This window comes from Lynx canadensis, chromosome C1 (genome assembly GCF_007474595.2).
Source record: "Lynx canadensis isolate LIC74 chromosome C1, mLynCan4.pri.v2, whole genome shotgun sequence".
In the NCBI taxonomy this organism is placed as follows: domain Eukaryota; kingdom Metazoa; phylum Chordata; class Mammalia; order Carnivora; family Felidae; genus Lynx; species Lynx canadensis.
Genome location: NC_044310.1, coordinates 159,006,629 through 159,031,295, shown reverse-complemented (window position 1 = coordinate 159,031,295; position 24,667 = coordinate 159,006,629). Strand labels below are relative to the sequence as shown.

The 24,667-nt window shown below is 38.6% G+C and overlaps 1 protein-coding gene across 2 annotated transcripts in view; it reads right to left on the bottom strand.

Moving 5' to 3' along the window:
• Positions 1 to 17,848: 17,848 nt before the first annotated feature.
• The window catches only part of MYO3B (myosin IIIB), a 388,605-nt gene continuing 381,786 nt past the window's right edge, over positions 17,849 to 24,667 (bottom strand). For both annotated transcript variants that reach the window (XM_032594437.1, XM_032594436.1), the window contains 3 exons: positions 20,579 to 20,685; positions 20,158 to 20,204; positions 17,849 to 19,346 (listed from right to left, as the gene is read on the bottom strand). In XM_032594437.1, coding sequence (XP_032450328.1) covers positions 19,208 to 19,346; positions 20,158 to 20,204; positions 20,579 to 20,685 — 293 coding nt within the window. In that variant the 3' untranslated portion in view covers positions 17,849 to 19,207. The remainder of the gene's footprint in view (positions 19,347 to 20,157; positions 20,205 to 20,578; positions 20,686 to 24,667) is intronic.

The window sequence follows — 24,667 nt, the reverse complement described above, 5'->3', positions numbered from 1 at the left end:
TAAATGTGGAAGAGTGTTCTAAGCTAAGTCGTAAGGCTGAGTCTTTGCCATACCCATGGCACTTTTTTGCATGTTCTACGCATAGTAAGAATATGCTAAATGTTTCCTGATTAAATGAATATTTAGTTTGGATTCTGGTAAATTCTCAGAACACCCATCCCTGTTAAAAAAAATTTTTTTAATGTTTATTTGCTTTTGAGAGAGAGAGAGAGAGAGAGAGAGTGCCCGCACACGTGTGCACGCATGTGTGAGTGGGGGAAGGGCAGCGAGAGAAGGAGACACAGAATCCCAAGCAGGCTCCAGGCTCTGAGCTGTCAGCACAGAGCCTGACACGGGGCTTGAACTCACGAACCATGAGATCATGACCTGAACCGAAGTTGGACGCTTAACTGATGAGCCACCCAGGTGCCCACCCATCCCTGTTAAAATGAGTAATTCAAAATATATTACAAAATCTAACACTAATGCTATTTTAGCTGATGTCCTATTTTCCTTCTGTTAAACAAAATTCAGCTGAGCAAATGTGAAGATCTAATTGGCTTTATTCAACAATTCATGAGTCAGGCAGTATACCATCTAGCAGATAGAAAGGAGCTCGTAGCGTGCTTGACTGGTGCAATCAGTGGAATGTGCAACTCTTAATATCTTGAACCCCACATTGGGTGTAGAGATTACTTAAAAAATAAAAAATCTTAAACAAAAAAAAACAAGAAAGAAAAAGAAAGGAGCTCCAGGGAGCTGTACAAAATGGAAGACTTTTATAGGCAGAAGGAGGTGGGGCAAGAGAGTTATTCTAGCAAAGAATGGATTATTTCAGGCAAAGTCACCTTCCTTTGGAGGAAGGCTGGGGTCTATTAGGCAGATTACCTCACTAGTGCTGACCTGGTAATTCCAGATTGACTGGTTAAGATTATATTCCTGGGGGAGGCTGAAACTGCAGTTAGGTTAGGTATTAAGTCTTGGTTTGCTGGCATGGGGTTTAGCACAAGTGACTCCATTTTGAGCTTGTTGTTTCTTTTTTTTGTTTTAACACTTCATTAGTATGGATAAATGAGAATGGATTTACTAGACAGTAATATAACATGTTTAAGTGTTCTCCCTCCTCTCCCTTTCTGACTATTTGGAAAGCAATTTCACTCTTCAGTAGGAAAAGTTTTCTATTTACATTTTATTATTTTTTCATATAGATGTTTTTTTGGGGGGGGCACGAATTAAAATATTAAGTTACAGATGGCCTTCTCACATGGTCTGATTTAAAGTTCTCCCTAGTGTTTTTCTTCTCTCAGCTATTAACCAATAGCTTGTGCTGAATTAGTTCCTGCATAGTTTCCATTTTCTTTTCTCACTTTACCATTACAATGTACATATGTAAAAAGCACCTTAACACCCACATGTATTTTCCATATAGTCAGGAGGGACATAGGAAAGACTGTTCTTGAGGATTAAACACACATTCTCATACTGCTCTCTCACTCATCCTTCTTCCTTATTTTGGTGTAATTTAAAACCTGACTTGGTTACCCCCATAAGACAATATTGTGAGGCCAACTGCTCTCTTTCTTCAAAGTCCAGGTGGTACTTGTACTTAAAGAGTGATATGAAATGACTTTCTCATTAAATGCCTTTTGTTTAACCTAATGTCCCCAAAGGAAGCTCTGTTTCATTTGGGAAATGTTTTCAATAATGTATGGAAAGGACAGTATTCGGAGAAAACTAAAGGGCCTAGGATTAAAACTGTGAACTTAAACGGGGTGGGGGGCAGAGAGAGGAACAAGAAAGGCGTTGGCCAGAGGGAGCTGTGTTTACATTGAACATCTGATTTGGGTGCTGTCTCCTATAGATGGCATGAAATTGGAGGGCATCTCTCTTTCTAAAAGCAGGCAGAGTGTGTAGAAGGAGTGCAGGGACAATAGGTAAGTTGGGAAGGTAGAGAGAGGACCTGGCTATGGATGGGAGAGTTGCCAATGGAGCAAAAGGCTTCTGCGAGCAGAATGAGGATGGAAGGGACCACTGGGTGTCAATCTGCTTAGACAGCACAAGAATGTGTTAGAGAGACTGGGGACAATCCCATTCTCATAGTAGTGTGATAATAGCACACATTGTTGTGATAATTATTAAGAAGTTGAGCTTCTGATATACTTTCGAAGAAAGTTCCTATTTCAGGGATAAACTTTCCAGTCTTGTTAATTGTTACAGACTGAAGGTAATATATATTAAAAAGTGAAAAAGTGTCTACAACAGAAATGCACATGTTTTGCCTTCTCTGCAAGGCAGAGACATTTCTTTTCAGAGACATTTCGTCAACCTTAAGTTAGAAAAGCCTACTCCTGCTCTGAATCTGACCTTTAGTCTTTGTGTGGCTGCTGCTGCAGTTAGTTTTTAGTTCTAAGGCCTAAACCATGGAAAGAAAGGAAGAACAGGAGGATGGAGGAGTGGGGAGAGCGGGAGGGAGTTTGGAATGAGGAGGGCAGAAGAAGGCAAGTCGGACACCCGGTCCTAGGTTAATTTTTGTCACTCAAGATGGCATCTTAAGGACTTGAGTTTTAATAAACTCCACTCTAATACCTTCCACACTGGTTTAAAACAATGTTTCATTTCATTCAAAGTTAAGGACTTGTAAATTAATTCAATCTATCAAGATTTGCAACAAAGGTTCTCATACTTTTTTGTGCATGGGAGTCACTCAGGGTACAGATTTCCCCTCACCCGACCTCCAAAGGTTCTGCTCACCTAGGTCTGGGTGGGCCCAGGAAAAGGGCATCTTTAGCAAGCTCCCTAGGTGGCTCTGATACTCCCAGCCCAGCCAGAGGCAGCTGGAGAAGCACTGGTTTAGCACTCGTTATTCTGACTTCTCCTGGGTTGGGTTAGGCCCCTAGAGCCTCCTCTGATCTCTCTTTTATTTCTGAAGAAGGAAAAGCGGCTCTCCCTTCTCTCTCTGTTCTCTGCAGGTAAAGGGAACAACTAGGTTTCTGTGCCCCCCCTCATCCGTTTCTCTCATTCTCAGGGCTTTTTTCACACATATCCTGAAGCTAAACATGCCAGCTTCCTTTCCGCTTATCAATGGGATGAGAAAAGTGAACACCATTACTGAAGTATTGTTTAAATATGATGTGACATTCTGACCCCCTGAAGCTAAAGCCATTACGAGACGAGTAACACCTCTGATGTCCTTGCAGGAAGGGATTTTCCCCTCTGTGATCTTTGTGTGAAGATCTCAAGTGGACAGCTCTGCATTGAGCAGAAAAATCACAGAACTTGCTCAGTGTGGCTTATTTTTAACAGGAACGTGGAAATAAAAGAAACGCAAAATAATGTAAGGGTTTCATGTATAGTACAGTTGCATAGTTGGGGGTGTGAATTTAATTCCTGGCACAGAGTAGTCATTTAATACATATTTGCTGAATACATGAATATATTTTAAAAATAAACCCAAGCCCTATTTCTTGGCTCTATGATATAGACATAAGAGATACACAGTTAATTTCTATTACATCTCTTCAGAGAGCCATAGCAACTTTTAAATCTCAGTTGAGCTGCTATTTGGTCATATGATTATTTGCTATGATTGTCAAGAACCTATAGCTACACAGTTGCATGTACAATTATTAGCCACTCCTGACCCAAAATGGATGGCTTAGCCTGCAGTTAGTTGTTAAGAATATACTGCTAGGGGCACCTGGGTGGCTCAGTTGGTTAAGTGTCCGATTTTGGCTCAGGTCACGATCTTACAGCTTGTGGGTTCGAGCCTTGTGAGCTGAGCCCCGTGTCGGGTTCTGTGCTGACAGCTCCGAGCCTGGAGCCTGCTTTGGATTCTGTGTCTCTGTCTCCCTCTCATCCCCTCCCCCACTCATGCTCTGGCTCTCTCTCTCAAAAATAAATCAACATTAAAAAAAATTAAAAATAAAATAAAAGAATATACTGATGAGGTTTTATAGAACTTTGGGATCTTTCGGTGCTCAGAAAACATTAGTTTCTTGTTATATTAAGCTTATATATAAATATTGGTGAAAAGATATAGATTTGCTAATAATTAAAAGTTGTTAAATCACTCAGACATATTACACATATAGAAACTAAAAATGTTAGGGGCGCCTGGGTGGCGCAGTCGGTTGAGCGTCCGACTTCAGCCAGGTCATGATCTCGCGGTCCATGAGTTCGAGCCCCGCATCAGGCTCTGGGCTGATGGCTCAGAGCCTGGAGCCTGTTTCCGATTCTGTGTCTCCCTCTCTCTCTGCCCCTCCCCCATTCATGCTCTGTCTCTCTCTGTCCCAAAAATAAATAAACGTTGAAAAAAAAAAAAAAAGAAACTAAAAATGTTAGAATGGTAATGAGTGACTGGAGAGACCTGGCATACTGAATGGGAGTTGATGCAGGATGCTAGATTTCAGGGCATAAAGTCTTGGGATTTTGTGATGGTTCAGGAAAAGCCAAAGAAGCTAATGATTGAGGGTCCTCAGAGGCCCCATGGAGAAGCCCAATGCCCTCACTTGATAGGTGAGGAAACTACAGCTTTGAGAGGATTCTCTCTGCTTTTTCTCTTTCCAGCCCCTTCAACCATGCTTTCTCCTTTCTTTTTTGAAGAGTTCTTGGTGATCTGTTAAGTACTCCATGCTGCCTTCCTTCTTCCCACAGTTGTTGATCAATACACAGTTCATCAGATAGGATTACATCATGGGCTTATATTCTATAGTTCCATTTATATAGTATAGTATAATCATGCAACCTAAAAAAGAAAAAGGCAATAGAACCATATTGCTGGGCTTCTTGTCCAAGGAGTTTTCATGAGGCCAAACCTATTTGGTGTCCCCCAAGAATGGCTGGAAAGTGGTAAAAAAAGTTTTCCCTCCAGTTCTTTGGGTAACAGGTCTAGAGCAGGGGTTGGCAAACTTCTGTAAAGGGCAAGGTAGTAATAGTTTAGGCTTTGCAGGCCTGCCATTGTGGTGTGGGAGCAGCCATGGACTATATGTAAACGAATGGCTGTGTCTGTGCTCCAATAAGACTTTTTAGAGTCAGAACCACAGCCAGAATTGAGAGTCAGCGGAGTTTTCCTATTTCCCTTTACCCTCTCAGCTTCCCTTTGCCCATGGGCACTCTTGGTGCTCTGTGCCTATAGCTGCCTTTGCACAACATGCCCCAGATTTTTTATTGCCTCTCAGTCTCCAACAAACTTATTTTTCCTGGTTCACTGTTTCAGGACCAGCTCTCAGAAGTTAGCTCATTTGAGAAACCAATTACAAAAAAAAGTGTAAATTGTGACTATATTTTTTTGCCTTCTTTAGGATGAAAGATGGCTCAGGTTGGTCTCCAAATAGAAAGCTCACCACCATTTTTCCCGTTGCCTTGTTAACTTTCACCAAGATATCAGGAATATCTCTGCAAATCCCCATCAAGGCTATTCCACAGTGCTTCAAGACCTCCACTAACTTCCTATAAAAACCAATCGTTGTCTGAAAGCTTCAAGTTTCTTCTCAACTTGGCTTCAATCGAGTCTTTGGTAATCTATTCAACTTTCTCTTCTGACGATTTTTTTTTAAGTTTATGTATTTATTTTTGAGAGAGCATGTAAGCAAGTGGGGAAGGGCAGAGAGAGGGAGGGGAGAGAGAGATTTCCAAGCAGACTCTGCATTGTCAGCACGGAGCCTGACATGGGGCTCAGACTCACGAACCAAACTGTGAGATCATGACCTGAGCTGAAATCAAGAGTCAGACGCTTAACCAACTGAGCCACCCAGGTGCCCTTCTATTCAACTTTCTTGACAGAGTCACCACTTGACCCTCTCTGCGGGCCTCGTACTGAGGTTGCAGGTGTTACATGGCAGCATGGAATAGGGATTAAATGACACTCTGGAGCCAAACTGCCTGGGCTCACGTGCTGGTGCCACCAAACTGCAGGGTCTTGGGCACGTCACTGAAACTTTACACACCTCACTTTCCTGTGAAAATGGTATAATGATGATAATATATATCTGATAGGTTAGTGTGAAGGTTAAATGGAGCAAGAGGGGTCAAGCACAGGGCTTGGCATATAATAACCACTCAGTGCATGTCAGTTATGTTATTCTCCAACAAAAATTCAATGAAGGCATCAGCATAGTCTATATTAAACTTCAGTTTGGTTACTCTGACCCCAGACAGACTGTCAGTTAACCATCAGCATTCCTTAAAGGACTGTTTGACTCCTGGAAAGAGCCTGCTGGACTCCGCCACAGCTGGATTTGCATACTGCTCCTCCCTACTAGCTCTCTGACAGCCGCCAGATAGCGTGACCTTTCTGAACTTCCCATTTATGCTTTTTACCTACTTAGCATAGCTGGTGTGAAGACCACATGGGAGAATGCTAGTGAAGTTGCATCAAATAAATGTATTAAATATTTTTATTTCAATAATGGCTTTCGGATTATCTCTGTAAACATCCGTAGAGTTCTTGGAAGGCACTAGGCCTGGTAGCAACATCTTACATGTCGGGAGAATTAGGGAAATATTTTTGGAAAGAAGAACGCTTCTTTCTAAGCAAGTTGTCTGCTTAGAACCACTCAACCTGTGTATAAGTGAAGCTGGTCCTAGATCATAGGACATTACGGGAAGCCTGATAGTCTGGTACAGAGAATCCAGAATGTAGAATAAATTAACCTAGATTTTACTCTGTTTTTACTCTGTTATTCACTCAGTGTGACCCCTGGATAAGTCACTGGTTGTCTGCTCCATCATCTGTAAAAAGAGTGGGGTTGGCCTGGTATTTTCTAAGTCTTCTTATTGTTCTAAAATAGAACCTTCAGGTGTACAGAGCAGTGACATGTCATTTTTACGTCCCCAGATCAATCTGGCAAGTAACAGCCAACCATCCAAAGTTATCAAGGGGATGGTTAATTGGCAGAAATATTTTCTTTGATTTTAACATCGTAATGTGAGTGGCAATAAGACTTGTGTTGTTGGCTTGATTTTTTTTTCCCTCTCCTTTTGTTTTGAATGATACATGGCCCAGTAAAACCACAAGTGAGTGTGAATGAAGAAAACATTCTGTGTGACTCAAAGGCTAGCATTCTTTGCTGTCACTGACCAAGGGGTTGGTTTGGAGAACAGTAAATACTAGAGGTCATGTAAGTGGGTACCCAACTAACTAAATAAGCATAGACCCTCCCCAACTCCTCATTTTATTCATAGGTTGTCACTGGTTCACGTATGTCATGTGTCAACGCACAAACTCCTTCTCTTCCTTGTATCTTGAGTATACTGAAAACATGATTTGTCTGGGTACTTCCGTTAAACTGCCAAACTGGTGTTTACACATAGACATAGTCTGAACTGATGACCAGGTTAGTCATTTAACCAAGTAACCCGATCAATAACCAGCCCATGATTCAAACCACTCGGTGTGACTGGATGCGGTATTGTGAGTCATGAATACAAATAAAATACTTGAGAGGAGATATCTCGACATCTCTCCAAAATTTCTACTTCATACAAATTTGACTTAGGATGAAGACTAATGTAATTCAATAATAGCTACATAGAAAAGAAATACCATAGGTAACTTTAAAAAAAGGAATCTCCAAAAATTTATTTTAGAGATAGTCTCTGAACTTTGAAATATCTATAAAATAGTATATATGACATAACGATCCCTTTCTCTTGAAGGTTATTTTAACTGTGATCAGGGAACTGGCAATAAATACCTTATGAAATCTCACAAATGAACACTGGCAGTGTGGAAAACCAATAAACGCAGATTTCAGCAAAACACCTTTTAAAAACTGTTTTAGGGGCATCTGGGTGGCTTAGTCGGTTGTGTCTGACTTTGGTTCAGGTCATGATCTCATGTTTCTCTGTGTCAGGCTCTGTGCTGACAGCTTAGAGCCTGGAGCCTACTTTGGATTTTGTGTCTCCCCCCTCTCTCTGCCCCTCCCCTGCTTGTGCTGTCTCTCTATCCCTCAAAAAAATAAATAATAAAAAAAAACCTGTTTTAATGATTCACAAGTGTCTGAGGTCTAGTTACTATACTGATTTTTTATATAACTTTGAATCTCATTGACTTCATTAACATAAAAAAATCACTTTCTCCCATCCACAGTGTAAACCTTAATCCTAATCCTTCTCTTCAGCCTGTTTCCAGCCTACAAATCTGGCCAATCCTGCAACCCCCTTGAATTATATTTCCTCCTCTTTCCTTCCTTTAACCACTGAATTTCTGGGAAATTAGCCAGCTGCCACAGGAAACTAAAGTGACTGTCTCAGTCACCCAGCTGATAAACTGCAGATAAATTCCAGATTTCAACTCATTTCTTCTGCATGGGATCATCTTTAGTTTATCCTTCCTCCACCCATTGCTTCCCCAGCCCTTACTACCCAATCTGCAAAGGACATTTTTACTGGATGTGTTAATTTCACACCACTTTTATTCTCCTTCCATCATTCTAGCTTAGGTCTTTAATACCTTTTGCTGAACTGCCACATAAGCCTTCCGACTGATTTCCTTGCCTCTCACTTCTCCCTTTGCACTACTGCCAACAAGCTCTTTGCAAATTCCAGCTCTGTTCATGGCATTCCTCTGAACACAATCCCCAGTGGTTTCTGGTTGCCCAGTAAATAGAGTACAAACTTCATAGCACAGTATTCAAAGTCCTCCACAATCAACTTCTCCAGTGGTACCTTTTATTTACTTACTATGCTCCAGTCAAACAAGAAGAGGACCTGAATTTTTCCGGATGCTTCAGTCGGACTGGGCTCTTTCATTACACTTGGTTGCTGTAGGTGTACAAGGGTGCTTAGAATGGGGGTGGGAGGGACTTTTTTTTTCCTTCTAATTCACACCAAGACTAGCAGCTGCCCTTGTGTTTTACTTTATGGGATGGCAGCTCGTTCTACCTCTGTCCATCTCTGCTCAAGCCACCATTCAAGATTCAGGTTAAATGCTGATTTCTTCATGAATCATTCCTTCATTTCTCTATGCTCCCTCTCTGCTCTTACTCTGCCATTTCCTACTATAAATACCTATGTATATGTCACAGCTCTCTTTCTCTATTGTAAACTCCTACATTAGCTCAACAATGTCTTAAGGCAGTGATATCTGGAGATTAATTGTGTGAAACAAATAATTTATTATTAATCAGTTCAAATATACAGAGTTGTATACTTGGAAATGGTGAATTGTATTGTATGTGAACTATATCTCAGTAAAGTTGTTTTAAGAAAAATAATTCAAATATTAATATTTGTAAATTATTTACTTAATGATTTTAAGCAGGATAGGTTACAGCATGGCAGATACAGCACACACACATTTGTATCTCCTGTTTCCTGAGATCTCATTTACTTATTTATTTTTAAAGTTTGTTAATTAATTAATTAATTTAGAGAGAATCCCAAGCAGGCCCTGCACTGTCAGCACAGAGCCTGACATGGGGCTCAATCCCACAAACTGCAAGATCATGATCTGAGCTGAAACAAAGAGTCATATGTTCAACTGACTGAGCCACCCAGGAGCCCCTCTTGAAATCTTATTTAAACAGCAGTAAATTAGAACTAAGAAGAATAAACTCAAGATAATGATAAGAATAGAAGAGTGAATCATCAAAGGAAGAGAGATTTTAATATATTTCTGGAAGATGAAAAATGGATAGAAGTCACCTTGCTTCCAGTAATAAAGGCCTAGGTAGTTCAAACTGTCCTCTCCTTGAGCGAAATAGTAAATTAGGACAAGATTTAAAAATACCTAATTGAAGGCACTGGAAAGCTAGCAAGAGAATGAAAAAATAATGAACCAAGGTCTAGAAGAAAACAGAAATTCTGAGAGAAGAACTTGGCACTGGGGGCAACTTTTCTTCTGGAAGGAATTTGCCAATTTCAGAAAAGGCAACTAAGAGGCTGTGAGGCTAAACAATGAAGAGCAACGAAGGGGACAAAAGTTGGAGTCTTAAACACCTATCTTCCCCGCGCACCCCCCCCCCCCGCCCACCTCCCCACACACACACCCTGACTTGGGATGGTAAAGAGCTCCACTTTAGGAGATAATAAACCAGATGTCTACTGTTCTAACAAGGATTTCCGGTCAGTTTCCAACCATCATAGGCTCTAGAGTTGGATTAAAGTGGTCCTGATTTATTTGTGCCCACAGAAAATGCTACTGTTTTATGGAAGAAGGGAATATTATTCTGGGTCTCAAATTATCTTTACAAGCAATGTCACAAGTATAATTTCCAATATGCAATAAATAATAACCAAGAGAATAAGAAAACATAAATGAGAACCACATAATTTAAAACTGCTAGAAACCAAATAAAGAGAAACCCTTAAAAGCAATAAGGGAAGAAGACAAATTACCTTCATAGGAAGAACAATTTGAATTACAGTTGTCTTTTCAACAGATACAATGAGAACCAGAAGATAATGAAGTGCTATCTTTAGAGTTCTAAGAAAAAATAACTGCCAATATAGAATTCTGCACTCATCAAAAATATCCTTCAAAAATTAAGATGCAATATAGACATTTTTAGTTAAGCAAAAACTTATAGTAGCAAACTCATAGTAAGGACATACTAAGTGCCCTTTAGGCAGAAGGAAATGGATCTCAGAATAAAGGTCTGAGATGTGGGAAGAAATGAAGAGCTATGAGAACAATAATAATGTCTCGTGGGATTTAAAATATATATGAGGGGCGCCTGGGTGGCGCAGTCGGTTAAGCGTCCGACTTCAGCCAGGTCACGATCTCGCGGTCTGTGAGTTCGAGCCCCGCGTCGGGCTCTGGGCTGATGGCTCAGAGCCTGGAGTCTGTTTCCGATTCTGTGTCTCCCTCTCTCTCTGCCCCTCCCCCGTTCATGCTCTGTCTCTCTCTGTCCCAAAATAAATAAACGTTGAAAAAAAAAATTTTAAAATATATATGAAATTAAAATATACCACAATAGGGCACCTGGTTGGCTTATTCGGTAGAGCATGTGACTCTTGATCTTGGAGTCATGAGTTCAAGTCCCCATGTTGGCCTAGTTAGAAATATACCACAATAGAAGCAATATAATCAAGGAGGAATATATAATATAGATAGAAATATTGTTAGTGTTTTAAGGTCCTTGAATTCTTGAATTGTTCAAGAATAGGGTAAGAGTATTAAGTAATACTAGATTTTGGTTAAGTCAAGGAAGGCATATTGTAATTTCTTGGGTAGCCAAAAAATGGTAAAAGTGTGTATATGTACCTAATGATATAGGCTTAATATACATAGAGAAAACAATTGCCAAAACTAAAAGGAGAAATGGATAAGTACACAATCATAGTGGGAGATTTTTTTACATAGTTCTCTTACCTGATAGAAACAGCAGTAAAAAAATTCAGTAAGAATGGAAAAGAGGACTATTAACAAACTGGACCTATTGTGCATATATAGGAGGCTGCAGAATACACCTTCTTTCTAAGTAAATATGGAATATTTATTAATAAAGTTTTATTATGGAAATCATATGCTGAGTCATAAAGTATCAATAAATATCAAAGTCATTGAAATGATACTGAATTTGTTCTCTGGCCATAAGAACAATTAAGGTAGAACTCAACAAAAATATAGGAGATAATCTTTGTATATTGAGAAATTAATAAACTTCTGAAAATCTCATGAGCAAAAAAGAAACCATAACTGCATAATAGTAAAAACACTTTAATTTGCTACTAATTCCATACTTAGACGGAAAATTATAGCTTAAATCAATATATTAGAAAACAAGGCTTAAAATACCAAGAGATTAGAAAAAATAACAGCCAATTTTATCAAAGAAAAAACATAATATACCTAAGAGCAAAAGTTAGTAAAGTGGGAAACAAATAGATAATGAAAAAAATGAACAAAATCAAAGGTTGTTTCCTTTAAAACACTGATTGACAGACCTGGCAAGAACAGTCAAGAAAAAAGAAAACACAAATTATCACTATTGCAAATGAAAAAGGAGATCTTATGACAGATTCTACAATACTAAAAATATCTTAAGAGATATGTTGAGCAATTCTAACCAAACTTGAAAATGCAGAAAAAAGAGACAAACTTCTAGAAAACTAAAACCTAACAAAACTGACACAGGAAGAAACAGAAGATATGAGTAGTCATAAATTATTAAAGAAATTTAATCCATAATTAAAACTTTCCCTCATAAAAACTGCAGACACAAATAGCTCCTGTAGTGAATTAAAACTATTTTAAGAAAGAACTAATGTCATTCTTACACAAACTCTTCCACAAAAAAGCAAGCAGGGATATTATGAGAATTAAGAATGTATATGTTAATTTCATTATGGGCACAGATATACATTTTCAAAAAATTAATAAATCAAATGCAACAAAATGCAGTAAAAGGATAATACAACATGATAGAGTTGTATGTACTGAAAGGATGCAAGGCTGGTTTCATGTTAGAAAATCAGCATAACTCACTACACTGACAAAATAAAGGAGTGAAATCATAGAATTATTTACATGTATAAAACATAAGCATGTGATAAAGTCAAACATCCACTTATAAGGGAAAAAACCCTCTAGAGAACAGAAAGGAACAGCAAATATTACAATTAATGATCAAACACTGAAAGCTTTCCTCTTTGAGACTATAAAAAAAGACAAGAGTGCCTACTATTAGCCATCCTAAACAACCTTGTACTGGAAATCCCAGCCAGGTCAGTGTGGCATTTTGATTAAAACAAAAATGACATGAATTCTTTATTGTTTCTTGTATGTAATTCTTTGCAATGTAATGGGACTCTGAAGCCCCTCTTGAATGGGGTTGGTCCTACATTTTGTTTTGGTTTAAAGAATATGGTGAAATTGACAATGTGCCAGTTCTGGGCCTCAAGAGCGTGCCCCCCCTCACCCTGCCCCAGCCATCTTTTTCAGAGACTTTGGCACTGCCATTGGGGATAATAACAAATTAGAGGATGAGACCAAGTTGAGTAGAACTAAGTTGGCCTAGCTGTCCTTGCTGTGGCCCTAGATATGTGAGAAACCCAGTCAACACGAACAAAAGTGGTTAGCTGACCTGCAGCTAAGTGCAGATGCACAAATGAGTACTGGCAAGACTAGTTCAAACCAGCATAAATACTCAGCCAACCCACAGACTTGTAAAAAATATGTGCTTAATTTGGGGTGGTTTATAATGCAGCAAAAGCATTATAAAACAGACAGTAAGTCAAGAAAAAAACAAAGTATAAAAACAAGTATGAAGTATGAAAAAGGAAGAACATGTCTATAGTAGTTTACAGAGGATATAATTGTGTATGCAGAAAATCCAAAAATATCTACAGATTATTGGAATTAATGACATAGCAAAGTTGATGATCTCAAATACAAAATATCAACTGCATTTTAATATAATGGCAGTATCTTAGTCTGTTCAGGCTGCTATAACAGAATTCCACAGATATGACTTAACATAAATTTCTCTCTCATAATTCTGGAGGTATGGGAAGTCCAATATCAAGGTGCCAGTAGATTTGGTGTCTGGTGAGGACCTACTTGCTGGTTAACAGACAGCCATCTTTTCACTGTGTCCTCATGTGGTAGAAGAGGCAAAGCAAGGTCTCTGGGGTCTCTTTAAAAGGGCACTGATCCCATTCATAAGGACTCTACTCACATGACTTAGTCACTCCCCAAGGTCCCACCACCAAATACTATCATGTTGGGAATTAGATTTAAACATGAATTTGCCGGGGGGGGGGGGGGACATAAAAATTTAGTCTAGAACAGGCAACAAATAGTTAATACATAAAAATTAAAAAGTGTTAAATAATATCAAATTATATATGGTATATGGGGATAAAACTAATAAACTATGTGTAAGATTTCTCACATAAAATCATAAATCATTATTGAGAGAAGAGAAGGAATAACTAAATAAACAGAAGGATATATCATGCTTATAGTTTGGAAAACTCAATATTCTAGGCATGACCATTCCTTCCAAATTGACTTATAGACTCAAGATGATTCCAAAGAAATATGAACAGTTTCCCCCCCACCCCCATAAGTTGACTATTTGAATCTATAATATGCAAAGAGCCCAGACTAATCAAGGGTCTCTTAGAGAAGAAAAACCATGTTGGAAGACTTGCTTTGTCATATACCAAGGCCTATTATAAAGGTACAGGATTTAAGACAAGGATATCTGATCAACAGAACAGAGAATCTGGAAATAGATCCATTATTACCTGATTTATGTAAATGGTAGTATTTTAGAGAAGTAGGCAAAAGATGGCCTTTTCATTAAATGGGGCTACAACAGTTGAATCTCCATTATGAGAAAATATGAAAATTGGCCCTTGCTGCACACCATTCACACAAAATCACTTCTGGCTGGGTAGAAGATCTAAACATGAAAGGCAAGAAATAATGCCTCCAGAAGATCCTAAAGGTAAATATCTATGACTTTGGGGCCGGACAAGATTTCTTAGTATGCTTTTAAAAAGTACTAATCAAGGAAAAGATTGATAAGTTGTACTATGTTAAAATTACAGACATTTTTCATCAAAAGATATTTTAAGGGAATGCAAAGACAAGGCATCTAGTGGAGAAAATACTTGCGACACATATAATTAACTATATGTAATACATTTCTCCAAATAAAAATAAAAAATATAGTTAACCCAATTAAAAATGGGTGTATCACAACAGAAGGTATTTAAAATGGGCACTAAACACATAAAAATGTGCTCAGTTATCATTATCAATTAGAGATATGTAAGGTATAAATCAAAGTGAGATTCTAATAGATACCCATTAGAGTGCCTATATAAAGAAGGCTGATAATAGCAAGAACTGGAAGTTCTCTTATGTCACAGGCATGACTGTAAATTGGTAAAATCACTTAGGAAAACAGTTTGGTATTACCTACTGAAGTGCAGTTATGTGTACTTTAGAACTCTGCAATCATAAACCTAGGTGCATAGCCCACAGAAATGCATGCAAATATACACTAAGAGACCTGGAACAATGTTCACAGTGGCAATGTCCAAAATAGCCCCAAATTGGAAAGAATTCATATTTGTCTATCAAAAGCAGAATGGCTAAGTCAGTTATGCCATATTCACAAACTGGAATGCTACATAGTCATGAAAAGGAATGAACTACATTTCTATTACACAACATAAATAAGTCTCACAAATATAACACTAAATAAAAGAAACAAGACCCAAAAGATTACCTACTACATGATTCCACCTACATAAGTTCCCAAAACCTAACTATAAGAGGCAAAATTTAACTGTAGTGTTTAGGAATGCACATGAGTGGTAAAATTATAAAGAAAATCAAGGAGGTATTTACCAGCAGAGTCATGAGAGTGCTTGTCTTTGGGAAGGTGGTGATTGGGAAGGGACAAGAGGGACACTTCTAGTGTGCTGACAATGGTCCACTGCATGCACAGATGTTTATACAGATGCTCACTTTCTGATAACTGACTGAATTGAGTCTTCTGATTTGTGCCCTTTTCTGTATTTGTATGACATTTAAACATAAAGAAAGTTAAAGGAAGTGGATGGAGGCATATCTTCAGATGAACCAAAATGTAAAAACAGCAGCTCAGAGCATGAACACCAAAGGTGCAGTTAAGTGAAACTGTTCTATTCCCAGAATGATTTCTATTTTGTCCAGGGTCAGTTATTTTGTTTGTCTTGACAATATCCTTCAGCCTGTTGGTTTTCTTCACGTCAGGTATCCTCGCAGAGATACTATCAAAAGTCAATGACACATAAAAATAGATGTTTAATTGTATAAAGTTTAAAAGGTAATCAACAAAAATTTAAATATACAATTACAATCACTGGAAGAAGTAAGAGAGAAGGGAGATAAAACTGAAATAAATGCACATCTTTCATAGAAGGAGAGAGTAAATGTTATCAATAATGATAAACCAAAGAAGATAGAAGTAAATTATCCATAGATACGATGGAAACCATTAGAAGAATTAGAAATAGTAAAAAAATGGTTGATTCTGCGGGGAGGGACTAAGGTAGGGACAGGGAGATAATGTTTTCCATTATCAACCCTCTGGACTATGTGATTTTTGTTTTGTTTTGTCATGTGCATATTACCTTGAAAAATCTCATAAGACTTTTATGAGATTCCAGGTTGAATCCTTCTCATATACTTGATTTAAGAATTGCTTCTTGAGTTTGTGGCATTATGACTAGTCCAAGAATAACATCAACAATCTGTAGATGGTGTAGTTGGTTTTCTTGTTTGTTTGTTTGTTTGTTTTGTTTATTTATTTTGAGAGAGAGAGAGCAGGGGAGGGGATCGAGCCCAGAGTCAGGCCGTGCTGACAGCATGGATCCTGCTTGGGATTTTCTCTCTCTCCCTCTCGCTCTGCCCCTCCCCTGTTCACAGGCACAAGCTCATTCTCTCTCTCAAAATAAATAAATATTAAAAAAAAAAATAAAAGAAACAGCAAGTGTTGGCAAGGGTGAGGAGCAAAGGGGATCCTTGTGTGCTGTTGCTGGGAATATAAACTGGTGCAAACGCTGTGGGAAAAAGTATGGAGGTTCCTTAAAATTAAAAATAGAAAATACCGTATGATCCAGTAATTCCACTACTGGGTATTTACCCAAAGAAAATGAAAACACTAATTCAAAAGATCTAGGCACCCCTATGTTTATTGCAGCATTATTTACAATCGCTAAGATATGAAAGCAACCTAAGCGGTCGTTGATAGATGGATAAAGAAGTAGTATATATATGCAATGGACTATTACTCAGCCATAACAAGGGATGAGATCTTGTTATTTGTGACAACATGGATAGACCTGGAGGGGTATTATGCTATGTAAAGTAAGTCAGAGAAAGAGATACTGTGTGATTTCACTTACATGGGGAATCTAAGAAACAAAACAGATGAACAAATGAACAAATAAACATACAAACAAAACCCAGAAACAGACTCATTGATATAGGAAAAAAAACTGGTAGCTGCCAGAGGGGAGTGGGGTGGGGAGGTGGGAGAAATAGTTGAAGGGGATTGAGAGATAACAGACTTCCAGTTTTAAATAACAAATCACCACAGATGAAAACTTAAGTACAGTAAATTTAGTCAATAACAAGGTTGTATAGTGACAGATGGTAACTATGTTTATAGTGGTAAGCACTGCACGATACATAGAAGTGTTGAATCACTATATTGTGTACCTATACTATACTTCAAAACAAAAATATTTATATTAGAATAATGTTAAAATCTATATATTCTAGATATTTAAAATTTTTTAACGTTTATTCATTTTTTTATTTCTTATTAAATTTTTTTTTAATGTTTATTTATTTTTGAGACAGAGAGAGCATGAACAGGGGAGGGTCAGAGAGAGAGGGAGACACAGAATCCGAAGCAGGCTCCAGGCTCTGAGCTGTCAGCGCAGAGCCCGACACGGGGCTTGAACTCACGGACCGTGAGATCATGACCTGAGCTGAAGGCGGACACTTAACCAACTGAGCCACCCAGGCGCCCCTAACGTTTATTCATTTTTGAGAGAGAGCAGGAGCGTGCAAGTGGGGGAGGGGCAGAGAGAGAGAGAGAGAGAGGGAGACACAGAATCTGAAGCAGGCTCCAGGCTCTGGGCTGTCAGCACAGAGCCCAATGTGGGGCTTGAACTCACAAACCACGAGATCATGTCCTGAGCCAAAGTCAGATGCTTAACTGACTCAGCCACCCAGGAGCCCCATATTCTAGATATTTTTTAAACAACAAAGTTCACTTGTGTTTCTTCTGCTCTGTCTGCATACCTTATAAACATTTCTTTGGGGTGAACATCTGAGAAAAAAAAATCAAGGCTCATTTTTTTTTTTTTTAAAGTTAAGTTTAACTATTTAACTTTTCCTATATTTTTTCCTCGTAAAAAAAATTTCTGAGATCTTTAAATGCCTCCTTTCATTATTTTATCTCCGTAAAATGTGGGTATTAAAATTCTCCCCTTTATCACTCTGAAAACGATTTTTCTCTATTTCCTCCAGTTAATTTTTCTAAAAATCTGGGAACTCCCATTGTACTATCTGCCAAGTATTTTAAAGTAAAAAAAAATGTTGAGAACATCTGTTCTAGAGAAAAGGTCTTGTAGGGTTTTTTTTTTTTATTTTGTTTTGTTTTGTTTTTTTTACCTCACACAGCAATCTTACACATTGTTTTGCATAGAGGAGTTGCTCCAAAGCTGTTTGCTGTATTGAATCATATTGAGTATTATAATATATGGTATAACATTATTATAATAGGACTAGCCCAAACTGGAGTGAAAAAAATCAGAGTTTATGGTATAAGAAAAGTGATTAATCATGTGTAACAACAGAATTGAAATTTTCTTGTCAGATACGTTAGTATAACTAAGTGAAGTCCCTCCATTCATTTAAGTGCATTACTGGATGTCCACTCTGTGCCAGGCACTACCCTAGGCTCTGTGCCCACAAAGATAGACAAGACAAGATCCTTCCTCTATAATCACTCACAGCCTAGTGGAGGCGGCCAACCAGAGACTGGGAAGTTACTAAACCACAGGACGTGGACTATGGCAGGTCCAAATTTTCTGTCCCTCTAACTCCTTTCTATTTACTGCTAAGGTGATGAGAGTAAAGAAGCAAAAGCTTTATCAGCATAATAATTAGCAAGAGAGGGGTCCATCTGCCTTATAGAAAGACTTAGGCTTGCCCCCTAAACACAAAAAATTATCCTGACCTAGGAGACCTTGAGTGCACTCCTTTAGGATGGGGGCACTCAGCAGTGGAACCCTGACTCTGGAGAGATGCCTGGAGGGTCTCTCAGGAAGGAGGTGGATGCCAGGGAGAGGTGAGGTAGAAACAGAGTCCTGGATTTTCACAGGGGCAGATTTTGCATGGATGGACACAGCAGGAAAAATAAATGTCAGTATTCATGATTGGCTAATGGCAAGGTTGTCTGTTACCCCCCTAGACGTTGAGGTCTTCGTTACTCCCATGAATGATGGTTACTGCTATAGTGAAGATGTGCTCAGTGTCCCACAGCTACGAAAAATTGCCCCACTCAGGCTGCACTGCAGATGTGGGGAGGGCAATGGAGGTATGAGAAAATGGTTGGGAATATGAAAATTGTTCAGTAAGGCTCAGACATGCACCATGTGTCCATAGAAGCTGACCCGTTGCAGTGCTTTCTTATGAAATGACAATCAGTCAACGACCATGATTGTTCTTACCCTCCGCAGACTTGGGGGGAGGGGCAGGAAGTACAGCTCAGTGCTGAGCAGAAGATGCTCCTTTTGAGGATGAGGAATAAAAGAAAGGGCAGGCTGCGTTGTCTTCCTCAGGAACGGAGTCCACAGGTGACAAAGATTTATAATACTCATCTTCCCCATCAAGCACTTTGATTTGGCTGCAACAAAGAAAAGAGTTTTCAGGAAAAAGAGAAAACAAATGCCGCAGTCATCACCCAGGCAGCTAACAGTGCATGAGTACTGGGAACAGGGCTGGGTCCCACCCCCGGAAGGGAAGGACAACTTAGGGTACCTCAGTGTGACCCAGAACTCAGGAACTGACTCTGATCCACCAAGCCTTTGCCTCTGGGTCACAGACTGATAAAGGGCTGAATTTAGTGGCGTCTGGAGGTTGTGATCGTATTACAACTTTTCTGTCTCAATTTACTTGTCTGTCCCTGTTTGGTTCCTAGATGAGAAAGTTCCCCCCTGCCTTCCTCCAGTTCTCAAATTAGTACCAGTTAGCTATGTCACTGTATTCTCGGTCAAGATACTAACAATCAAATGGGCCACAAACTCCTTAGTGTCCTGTGTCTAACCACAGGGGGAAATTTTCCTCTGTGTATCTTTAAGGCCCAGGGGTAGGGTGATGTGGGAAGTGGCCTGTTTGCACTGTGTGGAATGCTCTCATCTGTGAGAGAGTTTTATACAATCTGCTATGACTGCAATTAGGAGGAAACTACAATTTCCTGGGATAATTATGAGAAATAACATTTGCCTTTAGGTGGCAATTTCAGCCTTTTTGGACAGAACAGACTCAAGTTTTATATAGCTGCTACTGTGAAAAGTAGTTTCCAGTGTCAATAATAGTGGTGATATCCCCATTTGCATATTTTTAGAAGCTCTTCTGGAAAGTTTTGCATTTTCTGTAATATCACAAAGGACCCCTTCTGTTTACAGTTGCTTAGAACTAAGAAGACAGATATTTACCCAAGTTTTCTTGGCTTCCTTCTGCTCCCTTGATATTCTAGAGTTCCCTGTGGAGAGGGCCAAGAACACACAGTCAAAGCAAAGCAGCAAGTCGTTAATTTTTAATTCAAAGTGATTTTGTGTTGAATGCAAGCAGATGCTGATAATATCAGAAGTCACAGCATAATTTTTTTGATCAAAGGGCTCAAGTGAGCCTGATGAAGCATGCATCTTGCTCGTCTTTGATAAACCACATCAATTATTCACCGTGAAGGCAGACATCCTGACATGAAAGCAACAGATAAAGAGCCTAAGCACATGTTCAAGAAGAGAGCATAAGAGAGTGGGGGTGGGGCTGGAGGGGCTGGAACAGGTATTAATAACAGAATTATTAACTGGAAACAAAGCCAGTGAAACAGCTTTATGGCCACTTTGAACTCACATTTAACTGGTTATAGTACATGGTGTCCTCAGGGCTACTCAACATTTTGGGCTGCTGACATCTTCGGCGAGGTGTTCGCTGCTTCTGTACAAGACCATTTTCTGAAACTGCAACAAGACAGCAAAACTTTACTGTAAACCATCTGAGGCATTGGGAAAATTAGGTAAAAATCGCTCTTCACATAAATGCACTTAGTGGAAACTGTGTCTCATTTTAATGGGCATGCTAGAGCTCTGCTAATATTGGCAGAAATGTCATCCTAAAACACATACACACACATAGGAATTGCTAAGTGTAAACAAGGGCCACTGTCTGTAACTTTGCCTTCATCTCTCTTATCTAAATCAGAAGTCAAGAGTGACAGAAAGCAAATTGGTTTGTCCATGCTGGTGAAGTAGAGGTTGGTGGCCAGCCTTTGTAGAGCACAGAGTCCTATCTTCATGGGATAACTCAGGACAATGAAGGCAATCCGGGATAGTTTGCACCACATCTTGCAGTGAGGGTTCAAAGACATCTGGAGCACACACCCTCTTGGGTAGATGAGAAGCAAACCTTTTGGTGGGATACGTTTCGGAGGGAAAATGGCTTGAGCTAGTATTTACTGAAATGCTTTGAACAATACCATTGATCCATGCAATCTCTGGAGATAGCGTAAAGGAGAAGGGGAAAAGATAATTGCATGATTTCACAGAGCAGCCTCTCTGTGTTAGCCCCGATTTCAGAACCCTGGACCAAGAGTGAACTGGAGTTTAAGAAACCACGTGTCCAATGAAGTCATGATTTATTTCCCTTCCAAGCAGATGATTTTTGTGGAATCTGCTGTCCTTTTGGCACTATATCTGAATCAGGATTTAGCAGTTTTAACTTCTTGCCAACACACACACACACACACACACACACACACACACACACACCAGAGCTGCCACACAATACTGTTTATGAATGTTACAGTCCAGAGAAGAGTTCTCACTTTCCTGGGCCGAGTGTGTATCATATTCATAAAACAGGGTTGTAGAATTGTACCTGGAATCATAGTTTCACTTCACTAGAGGTTCTTACTATTTAGGGAAACTCTGGGGGAATTTTCTAAGTGAAGAATGACTCAGCAAGAACCATTATGAATAGCAAATTATCAGTTTCCTAAGTATGAAGTTTCACACCTTTACTGTTCTTGAACTGGAACCTATCTATATTGGCCAAGACTGTTAGAACCATACAAGGATTTAGGAACTATTTATTCTAAATGCCTATTTTTTATTTTTTTTTTTGGAAAAGAAAACAGGCCCACGAACGTTGAATGACTCATCCCAGATGAAATGGGAGAGTGAGGACCTAACCCTAGACTCTTACCTCCTGTTCTGGAAGCATTCTTTTTAAAACTATAGCATACTGTCCTTCTTAACAAGAAACTTTTTTTGTAAGCTAAGATCTAAGTAAAAGTAAGCTCCATCATGCTATGTTGCTTGCAGAAGGTTCTAGTAGCCATTAAAGATATCCCTGTACACATCTTCAGGAAGTCTGGGTAGAGGGCAGGACTCCAGTATCTTGGGCTGGCATCATCCTCAGAGTATAAGGAATTCAGAATTGATATGGGTTCTTTCTGCTACTTCCAACATACCTACCGCCTGCTTGGTTTGTGAAGTCCATATGCTGTAATATGGTAGGACACAAGGTGCCCTGTCTCATCTCCTCTGATTTATAGATTAATGAACAGAAGTGTATAGAGTTAAAGTTGCTGGTGTGAACATGCACTAGAGATCTGACATCTATTCTCCCTTAGACTTCTTAACGTTATGGGAATTCCAACCTTGGAAACTCAAAAGACTGATCTTAAATAGTTTCTGAGTTCAGCTGGAGTTCAGCCCAGTTCAGCTGGACTTCATATAGTGTTTACATTTGATCAGAAACTTTTATTTATATTCTCAACTGGGGATACTTAATTTAAGATGTGGTTCTCAAATTTTGTTCTCGATGAATTTGCTATTCCATGGGTGGGTATTTTTTTCCTGATTTTTAGAACTTAGGAATTAAGTTATTGGGCATAATTTTCACAATTTTAGCATTTCTCCCATAAATTAAAAAAAATCTGTTGGTGTCTGATGGTATCTATACTATACTAGAATCTAGTATAAGCTGGTGTCTGATTTAGCATTAAATTTTAATTTTAATTATTTTAACTTAAATATTTCCATGTCTCACAATGTTTTACAGAGTGCCATAACTTACAAGAGTTTTGCCATTGGAACAAATTTGAATATCACTGGTATGTGATCAATAATAAGAAACCAAATAAATATTTGGGAAATGAATCATTATTTAATAAATGCTGTTGAATGGGGCACCTGGATGGCTCTGTTGGTTAAACTTCCGACTTCAGCTCCTCAGATCATGATCTCACAGCTCATAGGTTTGAGCCCTGCATCAGGCTCTGTGCTGACAGTTCAGAGCCTGGAGCCTGCTTTGGATCTCTTGTTTCTCTCTCTCGGAAATAAATAAAATGTTAAAAAAAAAAATGCTGTTGGAACAATTTGATAGTAATATACAAAAAGTATAACTTAAATATAGACCTTATAAGGTTTATCCTATATGTAAGGTACTTTGCTGGATATTGTGGGGAAAACAAAGAAAAATAAGACAAGGTCCCTGCCTTCAGTCTAGTAGACAGCATTGAGTCTTAAGAGGTTAAGTGACTTGTCATAAATTAGTGCTGCTGGGCTCAAGTTAGTGTTAAAAATTTTTTAAATCTTTTACTTTTCTCAATATGCTTTTTGATTCTTACAGGCCACAATAAATTCCAGATGAGTTATATAGTTAAACATTTTAAATATTCCTATAAAAACCTTAAAGGGAAATGAAATAGACTATTTTAACTGTGGAAGAAAATATTAATGACAAAGATGGGTCCAATTAGAGTAAAATATTCTGTATGATAGACAGTAACAAAACTAAGATGAAAGGAAGTGCAATAGAAAGATAAAAACAAATTTATTTTTATTTATTTATTTTTAATTTTTTTTTAAATGTTTATTTATTTTTGAGACAGAGAGAGACAGAGCATGAACGGGGGAGGGTCAGAGAGAGGGAGACACAGAATCTGAAACAGGCTCCAGGCTCTGAGCTGTCAGCACAGAGCCTGACGCGGGGCTCAAACTCACGGACCGCGAGATCATGACCTGAGCCGAAGTCGGCCGCTCAACCGACTGAGCCACCCAGGCACCCCAAAACAAATTTAAAAATATATACACACAAAAGTCTACTATCCATAATGTGGAAAGGCTGAGGTGAGAAAAAGATGGAGAAAAAAATCACATACGTTGAAATATACAATGAAATGAGATATTGAAAAATGTGTAGCCATCCAGACAAAGAGCTTCAATTAAAACAACTACCAAAGCCTTTCTATTAATTAGGATAAATAAAAGATCAAAAGACAATGTGGGAGTGGCCCCACATACACAGATGAATCCATAGGCTCCACCCCTCCTGACGTGCAACTTGATGATAAATAGTGAAAGCTAAGCAACTTGTGCCAACAAACATGTCCCAAGGAAGACAACCAGAAGAAGAAAAAAAGACAATTTGTACGATGGTGTAAGATTTTTTTTGCATTGGAAAAAGGCTAGAAAGATGATAAATATTTAATAGTTGGGGAGAAGTTAACTGTGAGATATGAATGTTGGTGTCATACCACGAAGGCACCAACAAGGATAAATTTAAGGTATGCTGTTGATAAATGAAAATTCAAAATTCAGGAAAAGAAGCAAATATAAAACAGCATATAGGACATTGATGAAATCTAAATGTTTATGTACATTGAGAAGTTTTTTTTTTCCTTTAAAAATTAAAAAAAATCAATAAGGCATGTAGGGCAAAATTATTCTTTGATTCAGTAGACAAAGAAACTATAGCTAAGAAAGATAAATCTGGAAGTGGCAGAGTCGAAGCCACAACCCCTGTCTTTTGAGCCAATCAGTTTGCTTACAGGAGACATAAAACAATCTGGCAATTACCTAGTTCATTTGATTAGTTTATGTAGACAAAATAGGCAATTCAAGTTTGAAGGTAAACATTAGTATATGAGTTATTTGA